This window comes from Clupea harengus, chromosome 15 (assembly GCF_900700415.2).
Source record: "Clupea harengus chromosome 15, Ch_v2.0.2, whole genome shotgun sequence".
NCBI classification, from domain to species: domain Eukaryota; kingdom Metazoa; phylum Chordata; class Actinopteri; order Clupeiformes; family Clupeidae; genus Clupea; species Clupea harengus.
The window spans coordinates 16466123-16491532 of NC_045166.1; the positions used below are offsets into that span (position 1 = coordinate 16466123).

The window sequence follows — 25410 nt, forward strand, 5'->3', positions numbered from 1 at the left end:
AGACTCATGTAGCCACAACACAGTTGAAGGTAAATGCACACACAGACACACGCACAGAAACACACGCACACGCACAGACCAACAGTGTGTTTGTAAGCAGGTCCTGGCCATGTGCATGTGGACTTGGCCCGGCTCTGAGACAGATCTGGTTTACAGGGAACTTCTACTTGTGTAGGCCTTTGATCTGATCTGGTTTACAGTGCACTGCTTTCTGAGCAGGCCTTTGATCTGATCTGGTTTACAGTGCACTGCTATCTGTGTAGGCCTTTGATTTGCTCAGTTGTGCCTCTATTGTAAAAGTTGTCCTGGAGACCATGACCTATGGGACTGAGATGTTGATGATGGTCTTTGTTAATGTGGCAATAAATAGGGTTTTATGAAATGCGTAGTCAGCGTTCATGAAGCATTAATTACATTCATTTATTACACTGTCACTCAGTGTGGTACTGTGAGGGAGGGCCTTTACAGATCGCAGGTGCAAAATGCAGCGCGTGTTGCGGCTCTCTGCCGCCTGTGGTGCGTTGTTGTATCCTGCTGCTCAGGATCTATGGTTGGGCAGTTGTTATATTGGTTGGCTTAGGTTGTTGGGTATGAGTACTAACATGTGACAGTGAGAGGATTGGCCGCTGTGGGAAGTCCTCAACCAATAGCACAAGGAATTGAACATCTTTTCCTTTGTATAACATTAAAAAAAGCGTATGTGTGTCATTTTCCATCCCAAGCGTGAGGTGGCAGATGTATTTTGTAGTTTCCTTAACTATCAGCCACTCTTCTTATGTCATAGGACTGACAGAACCGTGTCATAAACATGTTATAGCATGTCATGTACATCATGACCGCTAATGTCCAGTGACTTTATAATCTCATGTTGTTATTATGGATTACTATTATTACTATTATGGGTAAGTATGGGCAACATACATCATGGGACACTGATATTATAACTATTTTATGATGTATATTAGTCTTACGAAGCAGGATTAAGTCTTACCCAGTGTTAATGTCATGTCTCTACTACCCAGCAATTAGTCTGCTGAATCCCTGCGCACACACACACACACACACACACACACTATATTATACAACACCACACAGAGTCTGCCTTTAAAAATCGGCAATGAATAAAGCATACAAGCTGTCAGACAGGTAAACAGGCTTTAATGTAAGTCTCTAGTTATCTCTCTCTGTGTGTGTGCGTGTGTTTCTGTCTGTCTGTCTGTCTTCTATCTCAGGTTACAACTCGTGGGTTCTAGACCTCCATCGTGCTTGGAGGGAAAAAAAGTGAAAGAAAAGCCCGGACTGAACCGATCCCAGGTAGAAACCGTACGTACTGGGAAAAGGACATCTGGAGTGCTATAAACTCATACACAGGTAACACACACAAGCACACATACACACATAATGGTTGCTGTATTAGCCTAACAGTTGCATTTCGGTCACTTTATAGCCTTTCAAAGTGACTTTTTGAAGGGTCACAGAGACAGCACAATACAAAGTACGCCATGCACCATGGAAACACATTACTGTCGCTTATTTACAGCATCCTCACACAGTGCGCGCATCCACACGTGCGAGCGAATGATTAGGCCTTCATGGGGCCATAACAGTCGCTGCTAAGCACCTGCCGTTGCGGCCGGTGGATGACCCAAAGGCCGGTGGATGACCCAAAGCCAGGACTTTTTTTGTGGGATTGCGCAACCCAGCAAATGCAGCATCACGCTGAATATTCAAAGGTGCATGGTGTCCGTTTTCGCCAAATGAAATCGGATGGTGCTGGTTCACGGATTCTACATTTGTTTATCGATGTTTTTTAACCTCTGCGTTTAAATGTATTTGTGTTTTATGCATTCACTATCAATATTGAGCCATAGTCCCTCTCTCTCTCTCTCTCTCTCTCTCTCTCTCTCTGTGTGTGTGTGTGTGTGTGTGTGTGTGTGTGTGTGTGTTTCTATACACATGTTAACCAGCTTACATCTCAGCAGTGGAGACAGTGGTCGTAATTATGAGTGTTTGACAAGCACTGTGGCTTTTCTGTCGCACACTTAAAGAGTAAATTAATATATTGAACATAAATTAACATATTGTTGTTCTGCACTTCTGTATGTTTGGCGATGAAACAGAATCAGTTTTCTCCCTTCTAATCCTTGTGGGCTTCAATAACTGTTTGGGTTTCTCGTAAAAACAACTGTTGGACATATTCTCCCGCATGTGTTTCGATCACATGTGATCCCTCTCTCCCACCCCTGTGTGTGTGTATGTCTGTCTCCTCTCTCTAAGAGAGAGAGAGAGAGAGAAAGCGAGAGGTCTAGTGACGTCAGTGGTGTTTAATAGCGGTCCTCGCGGACCCTGCATACATCAGTCATCCTCATCTTGTCGCGCCTCACGTTTTCTTGCCCAGTCAATGCTTCCCGTGGCCCCGGTGTGCGCTGTCTCTCCCGCGCGCGGGAACCGGAGCAGGACAAAAGGTTTCACCTGAGGCAACACGAAAACCAACAAGAGGACGGTTTCCCCCGCAACACGAACTATCCTGCTCATGTAAAAACTGGTAAGTGTGTTTGTTGTATCGAATCCTCATTGTGGCTGTGATCAACGCAAAAAACAGGGGTTTGTAGTACTATTTTTCGTTGTCTATTCTGTAACAACTGCAATGGTAGAGGTATTATGATTCTGTACATTTGGAGCGGCTAAAAGCCGAAACGTTTCAGCACCATGGCCAGCGACACTACAGATAAACTTGCTACAACAAGCTATTCCAACACTACTGCTGCCTCGGATTCAGGTTCTACATCACATAATGATGTCGGCTGGCGCAAGCCTATTTGCTATGTTTTTTGTTTTTTTTACCATTATTACATGTTTTTTGAATATTGATCATTTTATGAAAGGTGCATATTTCAAGGCTACTTTTTAATTAAGAATGAAAGTCTCTGTAGATGTCCTCATTGAAATAACTAAACTGACAAAATTGCTTGTGCTCTTTTACATTCTCTTTACTTGTAATCTTTTGTAGTAGGCTTATTGGAGTTGATCTCTCAATTTATTTGTTTTCTTCTTTTTTTTTAAACTTTTGTAGGGGAAAAGAAATGAACGACAGTGAGCTGGTGAACGAGACATTAGAGCTTTCGCCGCTGCTTCCCTGGGCGGATGGCAACGGCACCCTTTTCGAGTTCTCCTCCGCCTCTGTCTCGCACCTGGAGTTTCCCGTGAACCCGTGGGACATCATGCTGTGCCTCTCCGGCACCGTGATCGCGTGTGAGAACGCGCTCGTGGTGGCCATCATCGTCTACACTCCCACGCTGCGCGCGCCCATGTTCGTGCTCATCGGCAGCCTTGCGACTGCCGACTTGCTGGCCGGTGTGGGATTAATTCTCAACTTCGCGTTTCAGTACCTTACCTGTTCCGACACCGTAAGCCTCATCACCGTCGGCTTCCTCGTGGCGTCATTCAGTGCGTCGGTTAGCAGCCTTCTTGCCATCACAGTGGACCGTTACTTTTCCCTCTACAACGCGCTAACTTACTTCTCCGAGAAGACCTTACACTGCGTGCACATAATGGTGGCGGGCACGTGGGTCGTGTCTGTGTGCCTTGGACTGTTGCCGGTGCTCGGCTGGAACTGTCTCGATGAGCCCAGCACCTGCAGCATCGTGCGCCCGCTGACTCGGAAACACGTGACGCTGCTGGCCACCTCGTTCTTCGTGGTGTTCGGGCTCATGCTCAGTCTCTACTTCAAGATCTGCAAGATAGTGTGCCACCACGCGCACCAGATTGCCCTGCAGCAGCACTTTTTCAGCACCTCGCACCTCGTGGCCACCAAGAAAGGCGTCTCCACCTTGGCCATCATCATGGGCACGTTTGGCGCCAGCTGGCTGCCCTTTGCCATCTACTGCCTAGTAGGGAAGCAGGAGTACCCGTCCGTGTACACCTACGCCACCCTTCTTCCCGCAACCTACAACTCTATGATCAACCCCATCATATATGCCTACCGGAACACAGACATTCAACGCGCGCTCTCCGTACTTTTCTGTGGTTGTTTTCAAACGAATGTCTCCTATCGTTCTCGGTCTCCCAGTGAGGTGTGACTTAACCATGTCTGTTCCACTGTGCGTGCTTTTAAAACCAGAGGGTTTATCCTACGGTCTATTATCTGCCAACTGTTGCCGTTTCATGAAAACATGATTGGAGCGCTAAATGTCCGTTACGCATCTGCACTTTACCAGGAGTCCTGCGAACAAATGACCGTTTCATAGGGACACTGACAAAACATGTATGTGTGTTTTAATGAGAGAGATAATGGGTGTGAGTGTGTTTGGGTGCGCGCTGAAGAATGTACATATATCCAAAATGAATGAAGAGAATTTTGCACTTTACTGTGATAGTAAAAAAAAAAACGCCAAAGCAGTATTGCATAGGCCTTTGTGTTTGGTTGAAAATACTTTGTACTTTGTCCGTTGTGTGTATGATTTTATATTTTGTAAAACTTGTCTATAATTGTATATTTTCTACCAGATCGACAAGCCTATGGGAATAAACTAACTGAAAAACAAAACAAAACAAATAAATGGCCTCCCGTGTATTACTTCAGACCCACAGTCTGTCCTTGTCCAGTAACAGAACGGCCGACGCTTCCGCCAGAGAGTGCCACAGGTGTTTCCTGCTGGGTGCTATGAGGTGGCGGGCTACTTTAAGGCTCTATTTCATTTTCAGTGTCACACTGCATGCAGTACACATATTTGGATAAATTCAGCAAAATTAGCACCAACTAAGGACAACCTACTCGGTCAAAAATGTGCTCAGAGCATGCTGGCTGAAGATTATATTCGTATATAGTATGAACCCTACCCCATACGACTCCTACCTCCTGAAAACCTAAACAACTTTGTTTCTTTACAAACTTTTATGATACATAGATAGATAGAAATAATAAGAAATATCCTTTCATTAAAGGACTATTAATGGCCCTTGTCTACAAAGTGGGCTCCCCCCCCCCCCACACACACACACCCAACAAAGAATAAATTGACACGGTGTACAATCACAGTGCAGATCGCAGTTTCCATGAGTCTGCTGCTAGAGATGCAGTCGCTGTGCGTCACAGGCCGCCTCTGCCCCGTGTTGTGCACTAATAAACCACCCCCATTCCCATCGGAGGCGCGTGCGTTACAAGCTTGCTCTCCCAAAGGCCCTAGATACCAAAGCGCAGTCGCAAAGCCGGGGAGGGAAAACTTCTCTTATCTAGTGTTTACACAGTCGCGCATGTGTCTCCATGCTATTCAGCCTCAAAAAGGGGACGTCGACCTAGCGGGGTGGACATGACATTACTGTTTTATTTTTTGTTTAATTTGTGTGGTTGTACCGTTAGTCTCCTCGTTAGTCTCTACTGACACATTGGGTGCCCCGTCTGACGTATGTGTGTGTGTGAGTGTATAACTTAGCTCGTGAGTAGGCGAAAGCAGTTCATTTCGTGGTAGTTGGATGCGCGCGCAGCATTGTTAGCGACGCGTAGGGAGCTGTTATGAGTGACGACCAAACTAAAGTTTCTGACGTGGCTTTGTCGACCCACTGGACAGATGTTGATTTCTCAACAGGCAAGCAATCCGGGGGGGGGGGGGCATAATTTACTTTGGACGAAATTTTTTGCGATGTTCCATGCAGTCCACGTCTTTATAGAATAGTCTTTAAGACCTACTGCGTTGACTAACATTTCAAAATGGAAGAGAGGAATCTTCACTTTATGGACAACTCCTCTGGTTAACAACATGAAGAGCCGAGCCTTACACATCTCCTTATCTGTTTATCAAATTGATGTTTACTAACCAAATAGCGTGAACTTTGCTCGCAAATGCTGATGGCTGTGGAAACATTGTTCCTCATCACCATATCCATTAAGCACAACAACACGTATTGGCAGCTGAACTCCACCCACTCCTGAGGCCTGAGGTTGCTGCTGTGAATTTACTCTCTGCATTTCTCCCATCCTGGACTGTCCTTCCTCCAGGACCCCAGGAGCAGTGGGCAGCTTTTAAGCGCCCAGGGACCAAGTGAAGTGAACCATCCATCTTGGTCAGGGACGGACAGGAGAGTGTTCTGTTCTTTTGCATGTTTTTCTGTTGGGGTTCTTAGTGGAGGAAACCCCTTATGAACACGGGGAGAACATGCAAACTCCACACAGAAAGGCCCGGGAGATAGCCCACCTGAGCACCGAAGGTCTGGGGAGGACCTGCCCCCCAGAGCCAACAGCACCCCATGCGGGAATCAAACCCATGACCTTCTTGCTGTGAGGCGGCAGTGCAAGCACCTGAGCCACCGTGCCTACTTGTAGAAACCCTCAGCCTACATGTACCCACCCGCTTTCTGATTAACAGCGAGTTTTGCCTTGCCCCTGTCAATTAACAGTAGGTAATATGGCCACTTTATCAGTTTCAGTATTAATATGATATGGAAGGAGAGGGAGAGGCTGCCTTATGTTTAGTTTTGATGAGTTATGTTTAGTTATGGTTGGCTGACATGGTGCATGTGGATTGTATTTAGGATAGCAAGGGTGGCATGATACACAACAGCAGGGACGTGCACAGGAATTTTGAAGGGCAGTTGCTCTGCCCTGGAAAAAAGAGGCAACACTTTAATTTTTGCCGCCGCCACGCCCCCGTCCCCTGGACGCATATTTTGCCTATATCACTTGAAACTCTCACTAACCGCCGGCGCCACGATTATTTTATCTAGGCCTTCATGAAGTTCTGCAGCCGTAATACTATTTTAACATATATATATTTCCTTCGGAGGGGCCACTTCAGTCGAGGAGGGCAAACGGGCAGTTGCCCGAACAACCTTAGCCCACTCCTGTGCACGTCTCTGCACAACAGTGCCCAACTGGCTGGTGACAGCCGCAACCCGCTTTGCATGCTGTTGATGGGAATTTTATATTTGTTTAGTTGTGATGACTTAGGTTTAGTTATGTTGGCTGGCTTGTTGCATGGGGATTTTTATTCATAAACAGGTATAATAAGGGTGGCAGGATACAATAGCAGTGCACAACTGGCTGGCGACAGCCGCAACATGCGCCGTTGTACCGGGGATCTGTAGTTGATAAGCCGGTGACCTCACTAGAGCCCAAACCTAAGAAATTCCTTTTTTAGGGCAAAGGATATGGATGGAAAACCTCAGTTGCGTGTGAGATACAACATCCAAGTGCTATGCGCTTACACCGTGGAAGTAGTGATACCTGCTGGTGAAATGATTACATTGCTGTGTCCCTTCCATCCCATACCTGCTTACTCAACTCAAGTCATCATCATCACACGTATCTATCGCATATCTACACAACACCAGATGAAAACACATGGATTATTAAATAAAGACATGATCACTGATTCGTAAACAAAATAAACTTACTCCACGTGGCGTACTTAAGATCTTCTTCTCTCAAAGACGCATTCAAAAATATTTAATATTGTATAACAGTGTATCCAGTGATTTATATTCATGTACTTTTGTTATTCAGTTATAACATTCTAAGATGATATATGCGACCAACCAATTTGTTTTACCCACCTTTAATAATACAATCATATTTTAAATTAAGATAATATTGAAAATGAAAGAAATTGCAGATTGATTATGGAATTATTTCTTAAATAGTTTACCTCTATAAGAACACTCGTTGTTACATAATTCAGGAGCGTAATTATTATATATTTTTTATTCAGGTCCCTACATCTACTGCATGTTCTTATACGACTACTGCTAGGCTCCCGGGACTAGGTCCATTTCGTTATGAATAAGCTGACGACCAACAAATATTATAACATAGCATTAGAATTTTATTAATTCAAGCAAAATGTGACGGTAAACAGTTACATAAGTTACACGGAAGGCTCTATTACATTTTATGGAACAAAAAATCAAAGTCTTTTTTTTACCTTCCCCACAGGAACATGGAAACAGCTAAATCCTTAACCAACGCAAGCAAGAAGTAGTGACAGCACGCTACATTCATCAACTCAACGAATACGTTTAGACAAACCATAAGGCATAGAAGAGAGAAATACAGAAACAAATGAACGGCGAGGGGTTGTTTTACGACTCGCATGGCGTCTCAACTCCATGGTAATCCATCTTGGCAACTTCCTTTTTTGATGTTTAGAAACACCCAGATATGGCTTTGTGTGTTGCATCGCTCTAAAATTTGTCGAGGCGACAAGCTGCCATTAACTGTGTGATGTTTTTTTTTTTGTCTTTTCTTTACGTGAACTAAATACTTCCCCATGTGTGTGCTAGCTGCTCGCTGTCAAAATCTCGTTGGCTCTTCGTAGTGGATTTACCCAAATAAACTCAAATAACTCTCTCTCACACTAACACTCACACACGCTTTATCTCTCTCTCACACACACACACGGACACAAACACAAGCGCTCGCACACAGGTAACAAGGGTGCAAAAAATCCTCAGTTTGACCAGGGTCGTTTGGTGACTGCTTCACTGCATTTTCTTCTACTTTCTTTTCGTTCACAAACATACAACAACGGGACACCGCACGTTTTTTCCAATCACAACAACGACACCATTCTGAAAGTAAAAATAACACATACACAAACGCACAAATACAACCCGACCTTCATACTGCAAACCTAAAACGGACCTACTCTTCAAACGCGTCATAATGGCATTCCAAGGCCCCTTTTTAAATTAGTGGCTTTTAGGACATTTTTTTTCTTCAAACAAAAAATCTCTGCAGTACAACAACAAGTCTGCAATTCCTTCATCATCTAGAGGGTGGCAGCAGAGCGCCGGAACTGAAATTCTGACCTTCGTAGTGCTTTTACGTAATACTCTATAAACAGACAGACAGGGTGGGAGGTTTCTCCAATGCTCTTCCAAATGTCATTGTGCGAAAACAAGACACTGAGTTATTTCCGTGTTTTTTTTTTTCTTCTTTTAAACTGTACAAGATGAAAGAGTTCACACAATTGAAACAGAAACATTATAATCTATACTGTCAAAGATGTGTAGTAAAAATGAATACAAAACAGTTTCTTTTTCTTGGCCTGGAACTTAACTGAACTGAAAACCGGAGGAAAAGAAATGAACAAGATGTTTGGAATCCCCATGAAGGGCATACCATAGGAATGGTGGGAAGGAGAGAGAGATAGAAAACAGAATGGAAGGAAGGAAGGAAGGAAGGAAGGGAGGAAGGGATTTGGACATAACAGTAGCCATGGAGACGGATCAACAGGCACACTGAAAGACAGAGAGGTAAAGAGGGAGAAGTGTGTGTGTGTGTGTGCAGAAGTCGTCATGGTGATGAGAGGACTTGCTGATGGCGTGATGAAAAAAAGAGCAGAGTAGAGGAGGAACGGAAAAAGAAGAGAGTGGGACAGTGGCGTCTCTCTCTCTCTCTTTCTCTCGCTCTGTCTCTCGTTCACTCCATCCAGTCGACCTCGTCGAACTCTGATTCGTCCTCGGAGTCGCTGTACTCCACGGCTATGCGGCGGGACAGGATGGTGGCCACGTCGTTGCCCACGCGCTCGTGCTTCTCCTCCTGGGCTCGCTGCTCTTCCACCTTCCGCAGCTGGATACCTGATAGAGGAGGGAGAGAGAGGGGTGAATGAAGGAAAGTAGAGAGAAAGAGAGAGGGATGGAGATGGAAGGATGAACAGCAAGTAAGACGGGGAAAGGAGGAGTGAGAGAACAAGAGAGACAGAGATTGAGAGAGAGGGAGAGAGGGAGGGAGAACGGGCAGAGAGAAGAGTGGGAAGAAAGGAAAAGGATTAAGTGGAACAAGGAGAGAAAGAGATGGAGAGATGAGAGAAAGAAAAAAGAGAGATGGGGAGATGAGAGAGAGGAAGGAGAGTGTTTCAGTGAACGTTTCAAGTCAGAGGAGAGAGAAAGGGGTTGAGGCAGAAGCAAAAGAGAGTGAAGGGAAGAGAGAAAGATGGAGGTTGGAGAGGGAAAGAGTGGTGTGGAGAAAAACAAAGAGCAGGGATGAGAGAGAGAGAGAGAGGGAGAGAGAGAGGGGTGATATCAGGACTGGCACAGTGTGTATGACTCAGTGACTCATTTCATCTTCTTCATCTGGATGTCCCTAACAAGGGCATCAGCACACACACACACACACACACACACACACACACACACACTGTCTGCAGATATCAACACATGAACACATTTGTTCATTCACAAGCACATGCCTGCTATCACGTACGCCAACAAGAGTACAAGCACATACACACACACTCACTGTGCCTCTAGCTACTAATACTGCTCAATGAACATGAAAAATAACACAAATGAAATACAAAATATAATACAAATCTGCCTCAATCAGTACAGTTTTCATGTCTTTCATCTTTGTGTATTTAGCTTTCATTTGTCTTTCCTGTTCATGTTTCTGTGTAGCTAATGGAGCTAATGTTTTTTACAGATCACTTATACATGATAATAATGGTTGTCATTGTGACACTGAAGATCTTGAATGTGTGCCTAAGGCTCCGCCTACCTTGACGTATGGCCTCCAATAGGACGCTGCGGGCGTCGCTGATGGGCGGCAGGTTGGCGGGGTGACGCTTGGGCTCGTGGGCGGAGTGAGTGGGCGGGGACGAGACAGAGGGCAGGACTGCCATGGAGGGGGAGGAGCTTCTGGCGCCTGAGAGGGGCAGGGGAGGGGGTGGGGGAGGAGGGGGCAGGACTGAGACGTCTGTCATCCCTGGGGGCGGAGCTTTGTCCTGCTGGTGGCGGGCCGGGGAGCCCATGTGCAGGGGAGGGGCAATGGGCGGTGGGGCGGGGTGCAGCACCCCTGGGGCGATTTGGAGAGGGGCTGGAGCGGGTGGGATGGCCATGGGCTGCTGGGAGGGGAGGGGCGGGATGGGAGGCGGCGGCGTGCCACGCATGCCTGCACCTGATTGGATGGTGGAGGGGAGAGGGGGCGGTGGAGGGGGTAAGGGGGGAGGGGGAGGAGGTGGGGTGTTGGAGTTGAAAAAGCCGGGGTTGCGAGCGGGAGACTGAGAGAGGCTGTCGGACAAGCCAGAGCTGGAACTGCCAGACACAGAGAGAGAGAGAGAGAGAGATGGAGTAACAGTTTGTGTGTATGGTGTGTATAGCAAGACCTTGTATCTACATGTGTGTGTGTGTGTGTGTGTATGTGTGAGAGATTGTACCTGATGGCGGGTGGAGGGGGTGGGGGCTCGTGGGGTCTGCCGTACCCTGTCCTGTCTTGTCTGTTCAGGAGCTCATTCATCTGACAGTACGGCAGAGCAGCCAATGAGAATGCACCTTCGTGCTCCATGTACATCATTTGCCTGGGAAACAAACAAACAAACAAACATACCAAGAAATAAACAACCAACAGCAAAAAACACACACACACACACACACGTACATACACGCACACACACACACATGTACATACACGCACACACGCACACACACACACACACACACACACACACACACACACACACACACGTACTGTCCGTCATTAGCCGGGTCCCTCTGTTGGTTTTCGGCCTCGGCCTCGTCCTCTGCGAGTTCCGCTCCCAGAGCGAGTTTCTGCCACTCCTTCTTACGGTCATGAGGCGCTCGCGGAATCTTCTCTGCTTCCGCTGGACGATCTATGTTCTTAATCTGGGGAAAGAAAGAGAGAGAGAGAGAAAAGAAAGGAAAGTCATTTTATTTGATCCGAGGGGGTGAGGGAGAGGACAGGGTAGGGGAGATACACAGAGTAACATTTCTTGCATTGCTCTTAAGCCACACACACACACACACACACACACACACACACACACACACACACACACACACACACACACACAGGGTAAGAGGTTAGCTCTGCCTCTAGCACTCGGACTTGAAAGCAAAGTCAACTACATTACACTCACAGGCCCACTTCAAGCCAATTTTACTTAAAAGCCTTGTCAGCACGTACACACACACACACACACACACACACACACACACACACACACACACACAGGAAATGAGACGTAGTCATCAGCAATTTGGGCACACACAGCACTATGCTACTTTGGCTATTAGAGTGTGTGTGTGTGTGTGTGTCGTGTGCAAATGTGTGTGTGTGTCCGCGTCTATGCGTTCTCACAAGGCCGGTGTTTGTGTCACTGAAACTCATGACACCCTCATTTCCTAGAAGCCTGCAGTGAGAGAGAGTGCATATAGGAGATTCAGAGGACTTTACTAAGGATTCCAACTACAGTGCATGTGTGTATGTGTGCTTGTATGTGAAAGAGTAAAAAAAAAAAAGAAGAGTAATCTGGGATGTGTGTGTCGTGACATCGTGTCACCAGCTGACACAGGCTGTCAGTTTGAGTGACAGCTGTCAGATTTCACAGGCTTTCCGCCCTCCTCCTGAGCCTCTCTGGCCTTGTGTGAGTGCAGTGTGCAGTGTGCAGTGCTTACAATCTCACTTCTGTGTAATGGAACGTTTGTGCTGCTATATACAGCAAGGCTCAATGCTACACCAGCCACTGCTAACTGGGTGACAGAAGTATAATAATAATAATAATTTAATTTAATTTAATTTAATTTAATTTAATTTAATTTAATTTAAAATAATAATATAATATTAATAATTATGGTCACATGACACATGTATAATGTATGTGTATTTGGTATGTTAGTGTTAAGGCAATAACAAGCTATGGTAATTTGACACTGTTATTATATTTATACACTATAGTATACTCTTATTATACTTATTCACTATAATATACTGTTATTATGCTTATACTGAAACCTTATGACAGTAGGTACCATCTGCCATGATACAGCTGTGTTAGTGTTGAGGTGTAGAGTTAAGGTGGAAGGACAGCTGTGTTAGTGTTAAGGTGGAAGGACAGCTGTGTTAGTGTTGTGGTGTAGTGTTAAGGTGGAAGGACAGCTGTGTTAGTGTTGTGGTGTAGTGTTAGGGTGGAAGGACAGCTGTGTTAGTGTTGTGGTGTAGTGTTAGGGTGGAAGGACAGCTGTGTTAGTGTTGTGGTGTAGTGTTAAGGTGGAAGGACAGCTGTGTTAGTGTTGTGGTGTAGTGTTAAGGTGGAAGGACAGCTGTGTTAGTGTTGTGGTGTAGTGTTAAGGTGGAAGGACAGCTGTGTTAGTGTTGTGGTGTAGTGTTAAGGTGGAAGGACAGCTGTGTTAGTGTTGTGGTGTAGTGTTAAGGTGGAAGGACAGCTGTGTTAGTGTTGTGGTGTAGTGTTAAGGTGGAAGGACAGCTGTGTTAGTGTTGTGGTGTAGTGTTAAGGTGGAAGGACAGCTGTGTTAGTGTTGTGGTGTAGTGTTAAGGTGGAAGGACAGCTGTGTTAGTGTTGTGGTGTAGTGTTAAGGTGGAAGGACAGCTGTGTTAGTGTTGTGGTGTAGTGTTAAGGTGGAAGGACAGCTGTGTTAGTGTTGTGGTGTAGTGTTAAGGTGGAAGGACAGCTGTGTTAGTGTTGTGGTGTAGTGTTAAGGTGGAAGGACAGCTGTGTTAGCACTGAGGTGAGGGTTAAAGCAGGGTTAAAGTGGAATGCTATTACCGCTATCAGCATGTTCCAAGTCACCTGCCAAATAGAGCAACAGGCAAGCTCTAACTGTGGAGTACTGGAGTATTTTTCTTGAACCTTATATCACAGGACTGCCATAACAATGTCATAAACATGTTATGGCAGATGTTATCACAGATGGATCCCAGTGAAAGAGAAGGAGGAGGAAGAGAAGGAGAAGGGAGGGGGTAGGGACACTGCAGTGGGAGGATCTTGCAGAGGGGCTGAGGCTGAGGCTGGTCGGCCGTGACATACCTGTGTGGGGAGGTCTAAGTACTTATAGACCTGCTCATACGAGTGGGGGTCTTGCAACTATAAAACAAAACAGAGAAGCGCCGGGAAGGGCCACAGTTTTAACACGGCACAGCATGGCACAGAACCTTTCAACAGGGCTCCGCAACAACAACAACAACAACAACAATAACAAATGAGCAGAACACAATATGACACGACACCAAGTCCAGTTCATGATATACGAACTAGCAAACAAACGTGGCAAATCAAACGCATGTAGCAAGCGTGGAGCAACACAGGTCAGAGTGTGCAAAGAGATCAGTGCAATTAAAACAAATATAACTAGCATATAGCATAGCAATGCAAGAACCAAGCATGCTACAGCTTAACGCAATAAGACAGAGCACTGTGGATGTTGCATGGCATGACACAGTAAAGCAATACACGTCATGGGCCGAGCCAAAGACCCTTAAACGGCACAGATGATCATATTTGTAACCATACAAACCTTTTGGGAGAGCCATGTCAATGCAGTGCAATACCAGACAATGCAATGCAGTACAATACATGAAAAAGAACCAATAGCAGATGCATGCAATTAAAATGGACAATCCAAGGAGGAGAGAAGAGCATCCAGGTGATGACATGTGCGCATGAAGAGGACATGCAGGAAACACTGCAGCGAAACCTAAAAACATTTCATGTGCTTAGAAGGAGGGTTAGTGTTGATTAAGTCCACACGTTTGCAGTGGCATCTAACCACATTCTGACACACACACACACACACACACACACACACACACACACACACAGAGACAGAGAATCTGACAACATACACGGACCTGCAAGGTGTTGCATCATTAGTTACTGAGGAGTGTGAACATGGATGCGTGCAATGATGTGTGTGCTTTGTTTGTGTTTGTTGCATAAAGAGGCATGTGCTTGTGTGAGTGTGTGTGTGTGAGAGTGAGATTTGGGGAGGCAGCAATTCAGGGAAGTGTGAAACCCTTGTAACTCATGAAACTACAAGGCATACACATACACACACACACACGTCAGAAATTCACACCAGAATGCATATTGATTAAAATGATCAAGTGGTTCTCATTACTGTGAATAAGCACCAAAGTCGCTAACGCATGCACACACGCACACACACACACACACACACACACACACTGATGTGTGAAAATCTCTGCCCCCTCCCGTCACTGTTCATTTTCCTGTCTTGTCTTTCCCTGACCCGAGGTCTGCAGAGGGTAAAATCTGCTGATATCAGCAGCTGAACACACACATATTTACATACACACACACACACTCAAATACACACACACATTTACATACACACACACACACACACTCAAATACACACACATACACACACACACACACACACACACACACACACACTGAAATACATGCATATGCACACACAGACACACACACACACGTGTGCACATGCACTTAAATACACAAACACACACACACTCAAATACATGCATACACACACACACACACACACACACACACACACAGCACAGGCAAAGAGGCAGAAAGGTCAGCACTAACTCACGACATCCAGGGACTACTCATGACATTAACCACATTCACTGTTCTTGGGTTTAACAAGACTAAGAACACTACACTTTTAGACTAAGCACGCTTAAATTGTTTTTCAGTGGAGTACTTAATTTCCTTGGTTATGGGTGTTTGACTTAAAATGTGATTAAATAAGGAAAATAAGCACTTCACTCTTAAATTAATTTTCCACGGGTCCTCACTGGGTGTGTTCATTCAGTTTGAAGTATGCAGGCTCCTAACATTAGCTTTCCATTGGTCCTGACTCAGTGTACTCGTTCAGTTTGAAGTATGCAGGCTCCTAACATTAGCTTTCCATTGGTCCTGACTCAGTGTACTCGTTCAGTTTGAAGTATGCAGGCTGTTAACATTAGCTTTCCATTGGTCCTCACTGAGTGTACTCGTTCAGTTTGAAGTGTGCAGGCTCAGTTGTAGTTCCACGACAGCTGTGTCAGGAAAGCATGGCCCAAGACCACCATTTAGTGCTATTTATACTGAGACCCAAGTCCCTGACTAAAAGCAACGGCCACCTTAACCATGGGGACTTATCTTCCTCTGTGTTTAGGACTGATCAATGTGTCCCCTTTTCCAGTGAAGTACACTTCATTTACATGGTTATGGGTGTTTGGCTTTAAGTGAGACTAAATACGTTTAATTTTTTCAGATTAAGGACACTTACTTGGATGCTGGAAAATAAGGGCACTTTGGAGCAAGAAGAGCACTCACCCACCATAAACCATGGGTTTAACAATGTTTAGGAATAAAGCGGTTTGTCCCCCTGAATACATATTTCTTTTCTCCTCTATTTCTATTTCCACTGTCGTGCAACCCAATACTGAGGCTTCTGCACAGGCAGAACAATGGCCACGAGTGTGAGTGTATCTCCTGAGAGACTTCATCCTAGCAGCATCTATTCTTATTTCCCTGACATCTGGAGCTTGGGTGATTAATAAAGGTCAGATAATCGGTCATAATAAACATGGCTCCTAGAGCTCCGTTGGCCCTCTGTTGCAGCTGGCTGGAAGTGTGTTTTTGGTTTGATGAAGAAGGAAAGTAAGTGAGACGGAGGAACAAAGACAAGCTAATATTTAGACTTGGTAAACTAGCAGCTTCAGTAGCAACCTCCAGTGGGATAAGGGAAACACACACACACACACACACACACACACACACACACACACACACACACATTGTGAGTCTCGTAGTCTAAGATATAAGTCTAAGAGTTATCCCTACACCTCCAGTGGGGTTAGTAATTGATTAGTGCCCAGAGTGGGATTTAAAGGGGAGGCGGTTAACATGGAGAGGGGGTGGGGTGGTGGGAGGGGCAGGCTCATGGGGCAAGGTTGGTAAGGAGGGCTGGTGGGTTCAAGACGATACACTGCTGGGGGATGCTTCGGGGGGGGGGGGGGGTTGGGAGGGTTGTCTTACCTCCGGGGCAGGGGGCAAGGAGGGGTTGTGGGCGTACCCTTGCGGCCACTCCAGCTGCACACAGACAGACACAGAGTGAAGGATAGAAACACCAAGATGGAGAGGGAGGGAGAGAATACACAGTGGAGAGGAAAGGTACAGACCTCACTTTGTGTGCCTGTATTTGTGTGTGTGTGTGTGTGTGTGTGTGTAAATGTATTACTGATGAGTAATCTCTGCCGGTTGAAAGAGATGATGTCCTCTGTGTCTTTGATCTCCATTCTACAGCAGCGCTAATCTACATTGGCTGAGCCTTTTATTGATTAGAACTGTCAGGCAAGACCACTCTGCTTAACCTCCATACTGGGCCACAGACCTTTACACCATCACACACACCATACTCAGGAAGTGTTCCACTCCTACTGAAAGTGTGTGTGTGTGTGTGTGTGTGTGTCTCCGGAGTCTCATCTTCGCTGTGTTTGACACACAGTCGGCGGGTGTGAGGAGAAGTGGGATGACGGGACGAGACGAGACGAGACGAGAGTGAGGAGAGGTGAGGAAAGATAACGGCTCTCTCCCGCCGCAGACGAGAGCCAGAGCGACACTAGGGCCACCGGGATGACAGGAAAGAGAGGGATGACAGAAGAGAGAGAGGGATGACAGAAGAGAGAGAGGGATGACAGGAAAGAGAGGGATGACAGAAGAGAGAGAGGGATGGCAGAAGAGAGAGAGGGATGACAGGAAAGAGAGGGATGGCAGGAAAGAGAGGTATGGCAGAAGAGAGAGAGGGATGACAGGAAAGAGAGGGATGGCAGAAGAGAGAGGGAAAAACCGATAGAGGGGACAGAGAGAGGAGTCTGTACACTGTCTACATGTAATACCCTCTTCTTGCGATTAAAGGGTCAGAAAGACAGGGCATTTGAGGGTACACACACACACACACACACACACACACACACACACACACACACACACACACACACACAGAGAAAATACTGCAGGCACTGAGGCACCTGCTCTGCTCTGAGAAAAGACTAAGAGGGGGCAGCTTTGCCTCAGAGAAGATAAAACACCAGCAAAGTGAAACGGATCAAAACAACGCAACACAACCAAACAAAATGAAACAAAACAACCAAACAAAACAACCAAACAAAATTAACCAAAACAGTCACAAGAGATGAGGAAGTCAGCAAAGAGACATATGACTCCAGAATCACCAGAGTCTCGTTCGTGTGTGTGTGTGTGTGTGTGTGTGTGTGTGTGTGTGTGTGTCAGAGAGAATCTAGTGTGTGTTGGCCGACAGCTGCAGCTGCAGACCCTTTGGGTTCTTCCATAATCCAGCTGCCTGCAACCAGCACTACTCTGCCTAATCTACTCACATATTATCTAATGTCAGCTTGGTTATTGTAATATAAAGGGTCTGGTCCGTGTGTGTATGTGATTGTGTCTATGTCTGTATTTGTGTGTCTGTATCTGTGAGTGTGTGTGTGTGTGTATGTGTGTGAGAGTGTGTCAGCTTGTGCCAACAGACTGTCATCTGGGGTAATCTAATAAAGACAACCATCTTGAGACTCCAAGCAAGCAAGCTGCAAGTGTGTGTGTGTCCCCATGAGTGGGACTGTTGTAATGTCTGAAGGCTCACATCAGATGTCTCTTCCCCTCATCAGCTCAGCGCGCACACACACACACACACACACACACACACACACACACACACACACTCACAAAGTCTCTTAGAGGACTTCCAAATTAAACCATCAGATGCAAGCTGCAATTACTTACAAAGAATAGAAATATAAAAAAAAGAGTGATAGAGAGAGATAGAGTGGGAGAGATAGAGAGGGGAGGGAAAGAGGATTCTCCCATGTGTGGAGAGGCAATCTGTGTTTGATTAGCCCCTGGAGTGAGGGGAGGGAAACCCTGCACGTGTGAGCGGCTGCTTCTCATTTAGAAGGAGGTGGGAGAGGGCGTCCCTGATGAGACGGGTTGGACCACAGCCGTTAATTACCACAAGCAGACACACACACACACACACACACACACACACACACACACACACACAACCCGCACTTACACCGTATTCATACCATCACAGACACATCCATCCACACACACACTCACAGTCTTTCAGTGTCTGCATGATTTCAGATTCCTATTTCACCTATTTTGAGATGTCAGTAAGTACTGTGCTTACCGTCCTCCCTAAGTATGGGTGAATGTGTGTGTGTGAGCATGTGCAGTGTGTATGCGTGTATCTGAGAGCGTGTGTGTGTGTGTGTGTGTGTGTGTGTGTGTGTGTGTGTGTCTGTGTGTGGTTTTCTTTGAGTGACATGGTAGCCAATTCTCACACTTTCTGTGACTTACTAGAGTCTTTGCCGCTCCTTTTTATGGTCAGGCCTCCACTGTCTCTGGTTCTGTTCATGGAAATCCATCTCACACACACAGCTTGGAAAAGATGGCAGCCCCTCTTATAGTTTCCCTATATGTTATGAGCTCTGTATTTGCAGATTTACAGTCCTAAGTACTTTACAGTACCTAAGAGAGCTTTTGTGTGTGTGTATGTTTGTCTTCGGTGTGTGTGTCTTTGGTGTGTATTTGTGTGTATTTGTGTTTGAGTGTGTGTGTGTGTGTGTGTGTGTGTGTGTACCTTCTGCTTTCTCCTCTCTTTTCTCTTGTCCTCCGTGTCCTGCAGCATCTTCTCTCTCCACAGGTCGAAGAAGTAGGAGGGGTTAGTGTAGAACTTCAGACCCTCCTTCCCATCATCCCTAGGGGCACACAACAACGTCACGTCACGTGATGTCACCACATCATGACCTCTGACCTTTGATCCCAACATGTACAGAAGGAGCAGACCCACTTTACAAGTTCAGTCTTTCTATTTGTTCCCTGAACATCACCTTTACCAAACCCAACCCCTAACCCTAACCTGAACCATAAATTGAAGTTAACAAAGTTTCAACATATAGTTTGTTTATAATCTGAAAGGCTTCTCCATAGTTATTTTATGTTCATTTGTCATATGATTTAAACATTGCAGGAGACAACCTACTGCAACAGTTTAATGCGTAAAAATGGCACTTAGTTCAGCAGAAACAAGTCTCCATAAATTCTACCTATTGTTTTTTGTGTGCTGTCTTTCTCATCTAGGGTGTGAGGAACATATGGGACATTTATGTACATTTATGTAGCGGCCAAAGAGAGGCAGTGATGCTGAGACACTGACCTATAGGGTGTGAGGATGTTGAGGGGTGGCGGCTGCTCGCAGATTTCGAAAGTCTCCTTTAAGGGGAGGGGCAGCGACTGTCTGTCAAAGAGCTGCTGGTCCTGAATGGTGGAGCTGCGGAAGGCCTTTCGCATGGTGATGTCCTGCAAGGATACTGAGAGAGAGAGAGAGGGAGAGAGAGAGCGAGAGAAGGAGAGGGAGAGAGAGAGAGGGAATATTATTATTGATTGTTTCATTTTGTTTTGATTTATTTAAACAGATATTGAACATGTCTAAACTTGTTTGAATTTGAGAGAAAGAAAGAGAGAGAGAAGGAGAGGGAGAGAGAGAATATTATTATTGATTGTTTCATTTTGTTTTGATTTATTTAAACAGATGTACATGTCTAAACTTGTTTGAATTTGAGAGAGAGAGAGAGAGAGAGAGAGAGAGGAAGGGAAGGGAAGGGGAAAGGAAAGAAAACGAGAGAGGGGGGGGGGGGGTTATCAAACACTTCTTTATTAAATCACTGTCTTACTTTCTCACATGATGACACCAAATAAATTCATTAAAATCCCCCACTACATTAAAGATTCCATTCAATCTAAACAGAGAGGTAAAAGCCCTCCCCCCTCACACTTTCAAAATCCTTTGCCCTTCATCTCCAACTACACACAACAAAAGAGAGAGGGAGAGAGAAAGGGAGGGATAGAGAGAGAGAGCGAGTCTGTTTACTTGTCAAGTCTTGAATGATTATGGCAGTTATTAATCGTCTGGCAATATTGTGGAACAGCCAACCTATAAAGCTTGTTTTAATTGGAGTTTCAATTAGTCAAAGAAGGAGGGCGGAGAAGAGTGAGTGTGTTTGTGTGTGTGTGTGTGTGTTTGTGTGTGTCCGAATGAGAGAGTGTGTGTGTGTGTGTACACTACTGTTCAAAAGATTGGAATAACCCAGAAAATGACAAGTTTTCCAGGAAAACGTTTTATCCATCAAATAATAATAAAAAATATAAAAATTTGCTTTCCTCAAAGAATTGTCAATTTGCAGCAATTACATTACATCAATTTCTTGCCCTTTCCTGCTCTCTCTCTCTAAGCATCTCACTTTCCTTCTGCACTTCTATCCTCCACTCTTTTCCTCCTCTGCCCATCTCTCTCAACTTCCTGTCACTGGTGGTGTTACACCAAAAACCTTCCCCAGATCACCACAGTAAGCCCCCTTATCTCAGTAGTGTCCATAATAATCACCATGGCTCAGTTTCTTCCTTACAGTCACTCTAATCCAGCTCACATGACACTGACTGCTTTTAGCATTCATATCAATTCAGCGTACTCTTTCCGTCTTTCTTCGTCTCTCTCTCCTACCTCTCTCTCTCTCTCTCTCTCTCCCTCTTCGCCCTTGCCCTCGCTCCGTCTCCGAGTCAAGTATTAATGAGAGATCTGTTCTCCTCGTGTCCACGCGTTAGCCATCAGCAGCTGACATTAAAGGCAAAGAAATGAGAGCATCGCAGCTGCCAAATGGACAAGAGACAGGAGAGGAGTCACGGTGAAGAAGAGAGGGAGGAGGAGGAGGCGCAAACAGCCCTACCTGATGGGAAGTGAGAGGAGAAAAACATAAGGTGATGAGTGGGTGGATGAGAGAAAGATCATCACTCCATTCTGAGGTTAACAGTCAGGGAAGTCAAAGGGAAGGAAAACACACTCTTGTCTCATGTCTTTTCTGTCTTGTCTTTCTTGTTCCCTCTCCTTTCTCAGTTCAATTGAATTCATTTCTACTTTTCAAAAGAGTGACAGTTGACATACAGTCTCTCTCTCTCTCTCTCTCTCTCTCTCTCTCTCTCTCTGATAGCCCTGTTGCCCCTGGCCATTCCTTGGGTAACCATGACAACCACCCTGGCCTCTCCTGTTACACTGGAGATGGAGAGAGAAGCAAGGAAGAAAGGAAGTAAGAGAGATGTTTAGAGGAGAGAAAGAGAGAGAGAGGAAAGAGGGAAAAAAGGTTTGAAGGTGAACTGCACACAGCTACCACACACACACACACACACACACACACATACAAATACTTTAAACCCATGGAGCGTGAAAGTGCTGCCAGTTGCAACTATCCAAACTCTAAGGGGAGAGAGGGAGAGAGAGTTGGAGAAAGGGAGAGAGAGAGAGAGAGAGAGAGAGAGGGAGAGATAGATAGATAGATAGATAGGGAGAGAGAAAGAGAGAGTGAGTGTAAGAGGCAGAGGCAGAGAGAAAGGCTGTTCTGAGAGTCAGGTGGGCGAGTTCTTTGAAGAGATTTGTTTTGGTAAACTTTTCTACTTTATCGTGCGGGCGTGCGTGCGTGCGTTATGGTGATTCCACAATCTCTCATTCTCTAATCTAATCTAATCTAATATTGCTTTATTGGCATGAAGGAATGAAACTGTAGGCACTGTGTAGAGTGTGTGTAGAGTGTGTGTAGACACTATGTAGAGTGTGCATTTTATTGATTCTCAATTGACATTTTGTAAGAAGCAGTACTAATGGACAAAAAAGAACAGTGACAGCTACAGCAAAAGAACAATAAAAGAATAATAATAATCTCCATCTCTCTCTCTCACACACACATGCACACGCACATGCAGGCACACGCACGCACGAACACACACACGCACGCACGCATGCACGCACGCACGCACACACACACACACACGCACAAACTGTGTTGACTATTTAACAGTGGGCATCAGTACACCACCTCCCTGTCCCATCAAACAGTCCAGAGAGGGAAAAAGAGAGAGAATGAGGGAGTGGATAAAATGATAAGAAAGAAAAGAAAAAAAAGACAGAGTCAGGGAGAGGGCGTGGTCTTTGGGGAATTAGGCGGCAATGTCAGGCTCTATTATTAGACGGGCACTTCAGTGATATAAGGAGATAAAATGGAGGACATGGACCATTAGACGACAAGAGAGGAGAGAGAGAGGGGTAAGGAGAGGAGAAGGAGAGATGGAGACGGAGGAATAAAGAGAGATGGACAGAGAGATGGAGAAGTGGAGAGGGATTCAATCAGAGGAAAGAGAAATATATGTCTGTGAAGACAGACTTGAACATCAACCGGAGAGGGAGAGGGAGGGTGGGAGAGAGAGAGAGCAAGCGAGTGAGGGAGGGAGAGAAAGAGCGAGCGAGCGAGCGAGGAGGGAGAGCAAGAGCGAGAGAGAGAGGGAGGGAGAGCAAGAGCAAGAGAGAGAGGGAGAGAGAGAGAGGGAGAGAGAGAACAACATAAAAAAGGAAGAGAAGAAGGATGAGAGAAGGGACAGAGCAAAGGTCAGATGCGCCGAGGTTAATCATCAGGGAAAGAAAAGAGACAGAAGGAAAAAAAGAGGAGATAAAAAAACAACATCAGAAAGGAATACATGGGTTGCCCAGAGACCATGGGCATTGTGATGTCATGTGAATCTGCTGTGCCAGGATGAGTGGCGTGCGGCGCTGCCTGCTAAAGAGTATAGGGTTTCCCCAAACCTGATTAGTGTTGAGTGATGGATGATGGCTGCTCTGCTCTGATCTGCTTTATCAGACGTCATGTCTGGGACACTGGCTCCACCGCACGCAAACGTCAATACCAGTTAGCCTTTAAGAAGGCCGTAAAGGACGCAGAAGATACTTACAAAAGGAATGCTCTGGTCACAAAATGGTTCTTCACTCTGTTAGAATGCTAATGTAAAGTGTGTCTGTGTATATGTGTGTGTGTTTATAAGTGTGTGTGAGCGTGCAGGCTTGGGGGGAAAGAGAGATGTGTAAGATAGGGCATTGTCCTGCTTCTCTGGGTGTCTTGCTGCAGAGTGTTTGGTTTTCAAGGGCGTATCTCTTGATCACCCCCCATGACCTACAGATTTATGACCCAGCCAAGACCATAATCACACACTCTTTCCAGCTTCATCCTTTTCTCTTCTCTCTCTCTCTCTCTCTCTCTCTCTCTCTCTCTCTCTGTCTCTCTCTCTCCCCCCCATACTGTGCTACAATCCCCCCCCCCTTTTTTCTCCCTAGCTTTCTCTATCTCCACCCATCCTAACCACAGCACCACACAGTTCATTACCCAGAATGCATCTGTGTAGAGGGATGGGGGTTGAGTTGAGGGAAGGGTGGAGGTGAATAGGACCATTAAATGAACCCCAGCTGCTTCAATTTACTACCACTTATCGGCCTCTCTTTTCAACTGTCCGCTTCTTCCTCCTTCTCTCCCCCTCTCTCTTTTTTCCCTCTATCCCTCTCTTCTCCGCTCTCTTCCCCTCTACCACGCTCACTACCGTAACCTCTCCCTCTTATCACCCCCCATCTCTGTTTCTCTCTCCCTCTCTCTGATCTCCCCCTGCCCCCTTTCACTCCCTCTCCCTCTCCCTCTCCCTCCCTCTCCCTCCCTCCCCCACTCCCTCTTTCTGCAGTCTCACGGGCTGACCTCTGTGTGAGTCATGTTAAGATGCAGGCTGCCTTTGATGCTGTTTGCTGAGCTGCCGTTGTGCCTGTTTACTCTACTCACTCATCTGTCTATCCATCTCTCTCTCTTTCTGTTGGTCTTATTTATTCTTTTATTTGATTGTTTTTCACTCTTCGGCACTTTGTCTTTATTTTTACTTTGGATGTTTCTGTTGCTTTTATTTATGTAAGGCACATTAAATTGCCTCTGTGTATGAACTTTGCTATAGAAATAAACTGGCCTTGCTTTGCTTTCTCATCCCTTCTCTTCTCCTCTCTTTACTTCTCTCTGCTCCTTTTCGCCCCCTCATCTATAGACTCCTCTCCTCTTCTTGCCTCTATGTATGAAATATGCTAACAAATGCATTGCCTTGCCTCTGTCTTTCAGGCCATCTGTCTAAATTCAAATTCAAATAGCCATATTGGCATGACTGGATACAATACAACATTGCCAAAGCATTGGGGGTTCACAGAACTGTGGAGCTCATGGCAGGCTGCTTCATATCTTGCTGCTAGTCTACAGCAGTCCTCCCTCTCCTGAGTCTCTCCAGATCACTTAGATGAAGGAACTCTGGGAATATTTGTATTCTTTTGGCAAAATATTGGTCTCTAAGACTTTGGTATTGGTTGCAGTGAGTTAGGAAGTGCAGCTCTGTCTCCACTGTTCACTGGTCACAGTAAGAACACAACCTCTCCTCTCTGGGCAGCCAGGTGTGTCTGTGCCAGCCTACTTCTACTGCCAGGTTGTGCTCACTCAGTCTGTATTTAGTCAGTGTTCTCCTCAGTTTTGTATCAGACACTGTGGTCAAATATGTTGCCACAGTGTACTGTCTGTTTAGAGATACGTTTCCATTTTGTTCTGGGATTTTGTTAGTTTTGCCCAGTGGTCTCTGTATTTTTCTTTTCCTTTCACCATAATTTGGTTGGGTCTAATTATCTGAGAACATGAGTCTTTAGGCTGAGGTGGTCATGGTGTAATGACCTGAGTGGTTGATGGTTCACCCAGCCTCAGGACAAGTAGGC

General features: G+C 45.7%; 2 protein-coding genes across 4 annotated transcripts in view; one reads left to right on the forward strand and one right to left on the reverse strand.

Annotated features, from left to right (window-relative positions):
- The first annotated feature begins 2397 nt into the window (after window positions 1-2397).
- On the forward strand, window positions 2398-4901 carry LOC105907269 (G-protein coupled receptor 6). Its single transcript, XM_012835558.3, has one exon. It carries the CDS (start codon window positions 3084-3086, stop codon window positions 4077-4079), a length of 996 nt encoding a protein of 331 aa, XP_012691012.1. The 5' UTR covers window positions 2398-3083; the 3' UTR covers window positions 4080-4901.
- Window positions 4902-7796: 2895 nt separating this feature from the next.
- wasf1 (WASP family member 1) overlaps window positions 7797-25410 on the reverse strand; it is a 25175-nt gene continuing 7561 nt past the window's right edge. Inside the window, exons 3-10 of one of the 3 annotated variants that reach the window (XM_031581723.1) lie at window positions 19969-20122; window positions 19393-19510; window positions 16767-16820; window positions 13779-13835; window positions 11462-11616; window positions 11151-11291; window positions 10493-11028; window positions 7797-9573 (exon numbers count right to left, since the gene is read on the reverse strand). In XM_031581723.1, the coding sequence (XP_031437583.1) occupies window positions 9416-9573; window positions 10493-11028; window positions 11151-11291; window positions 11462-11616; window positions 13779-13835; window positions 16767-16820; window positions 19393-19510; window positions 19969-20122 (1373 nt within the window). In that variant the 3' untranslated portion in view covers window positions 7797-9415. The remainder of the gene's footprint in view (window positions 9574-10492; window positions 11029-11150; window positions 11292-11461; window positions 11617-13778; window positions 13836-16766; window positions 16821-19392; window positions 19511-19968; window positions 20123-25410) is intronic. The other 2 variants (XM_031581724.2, XM_031581725.1) reach the window with 2 other exon arrangements.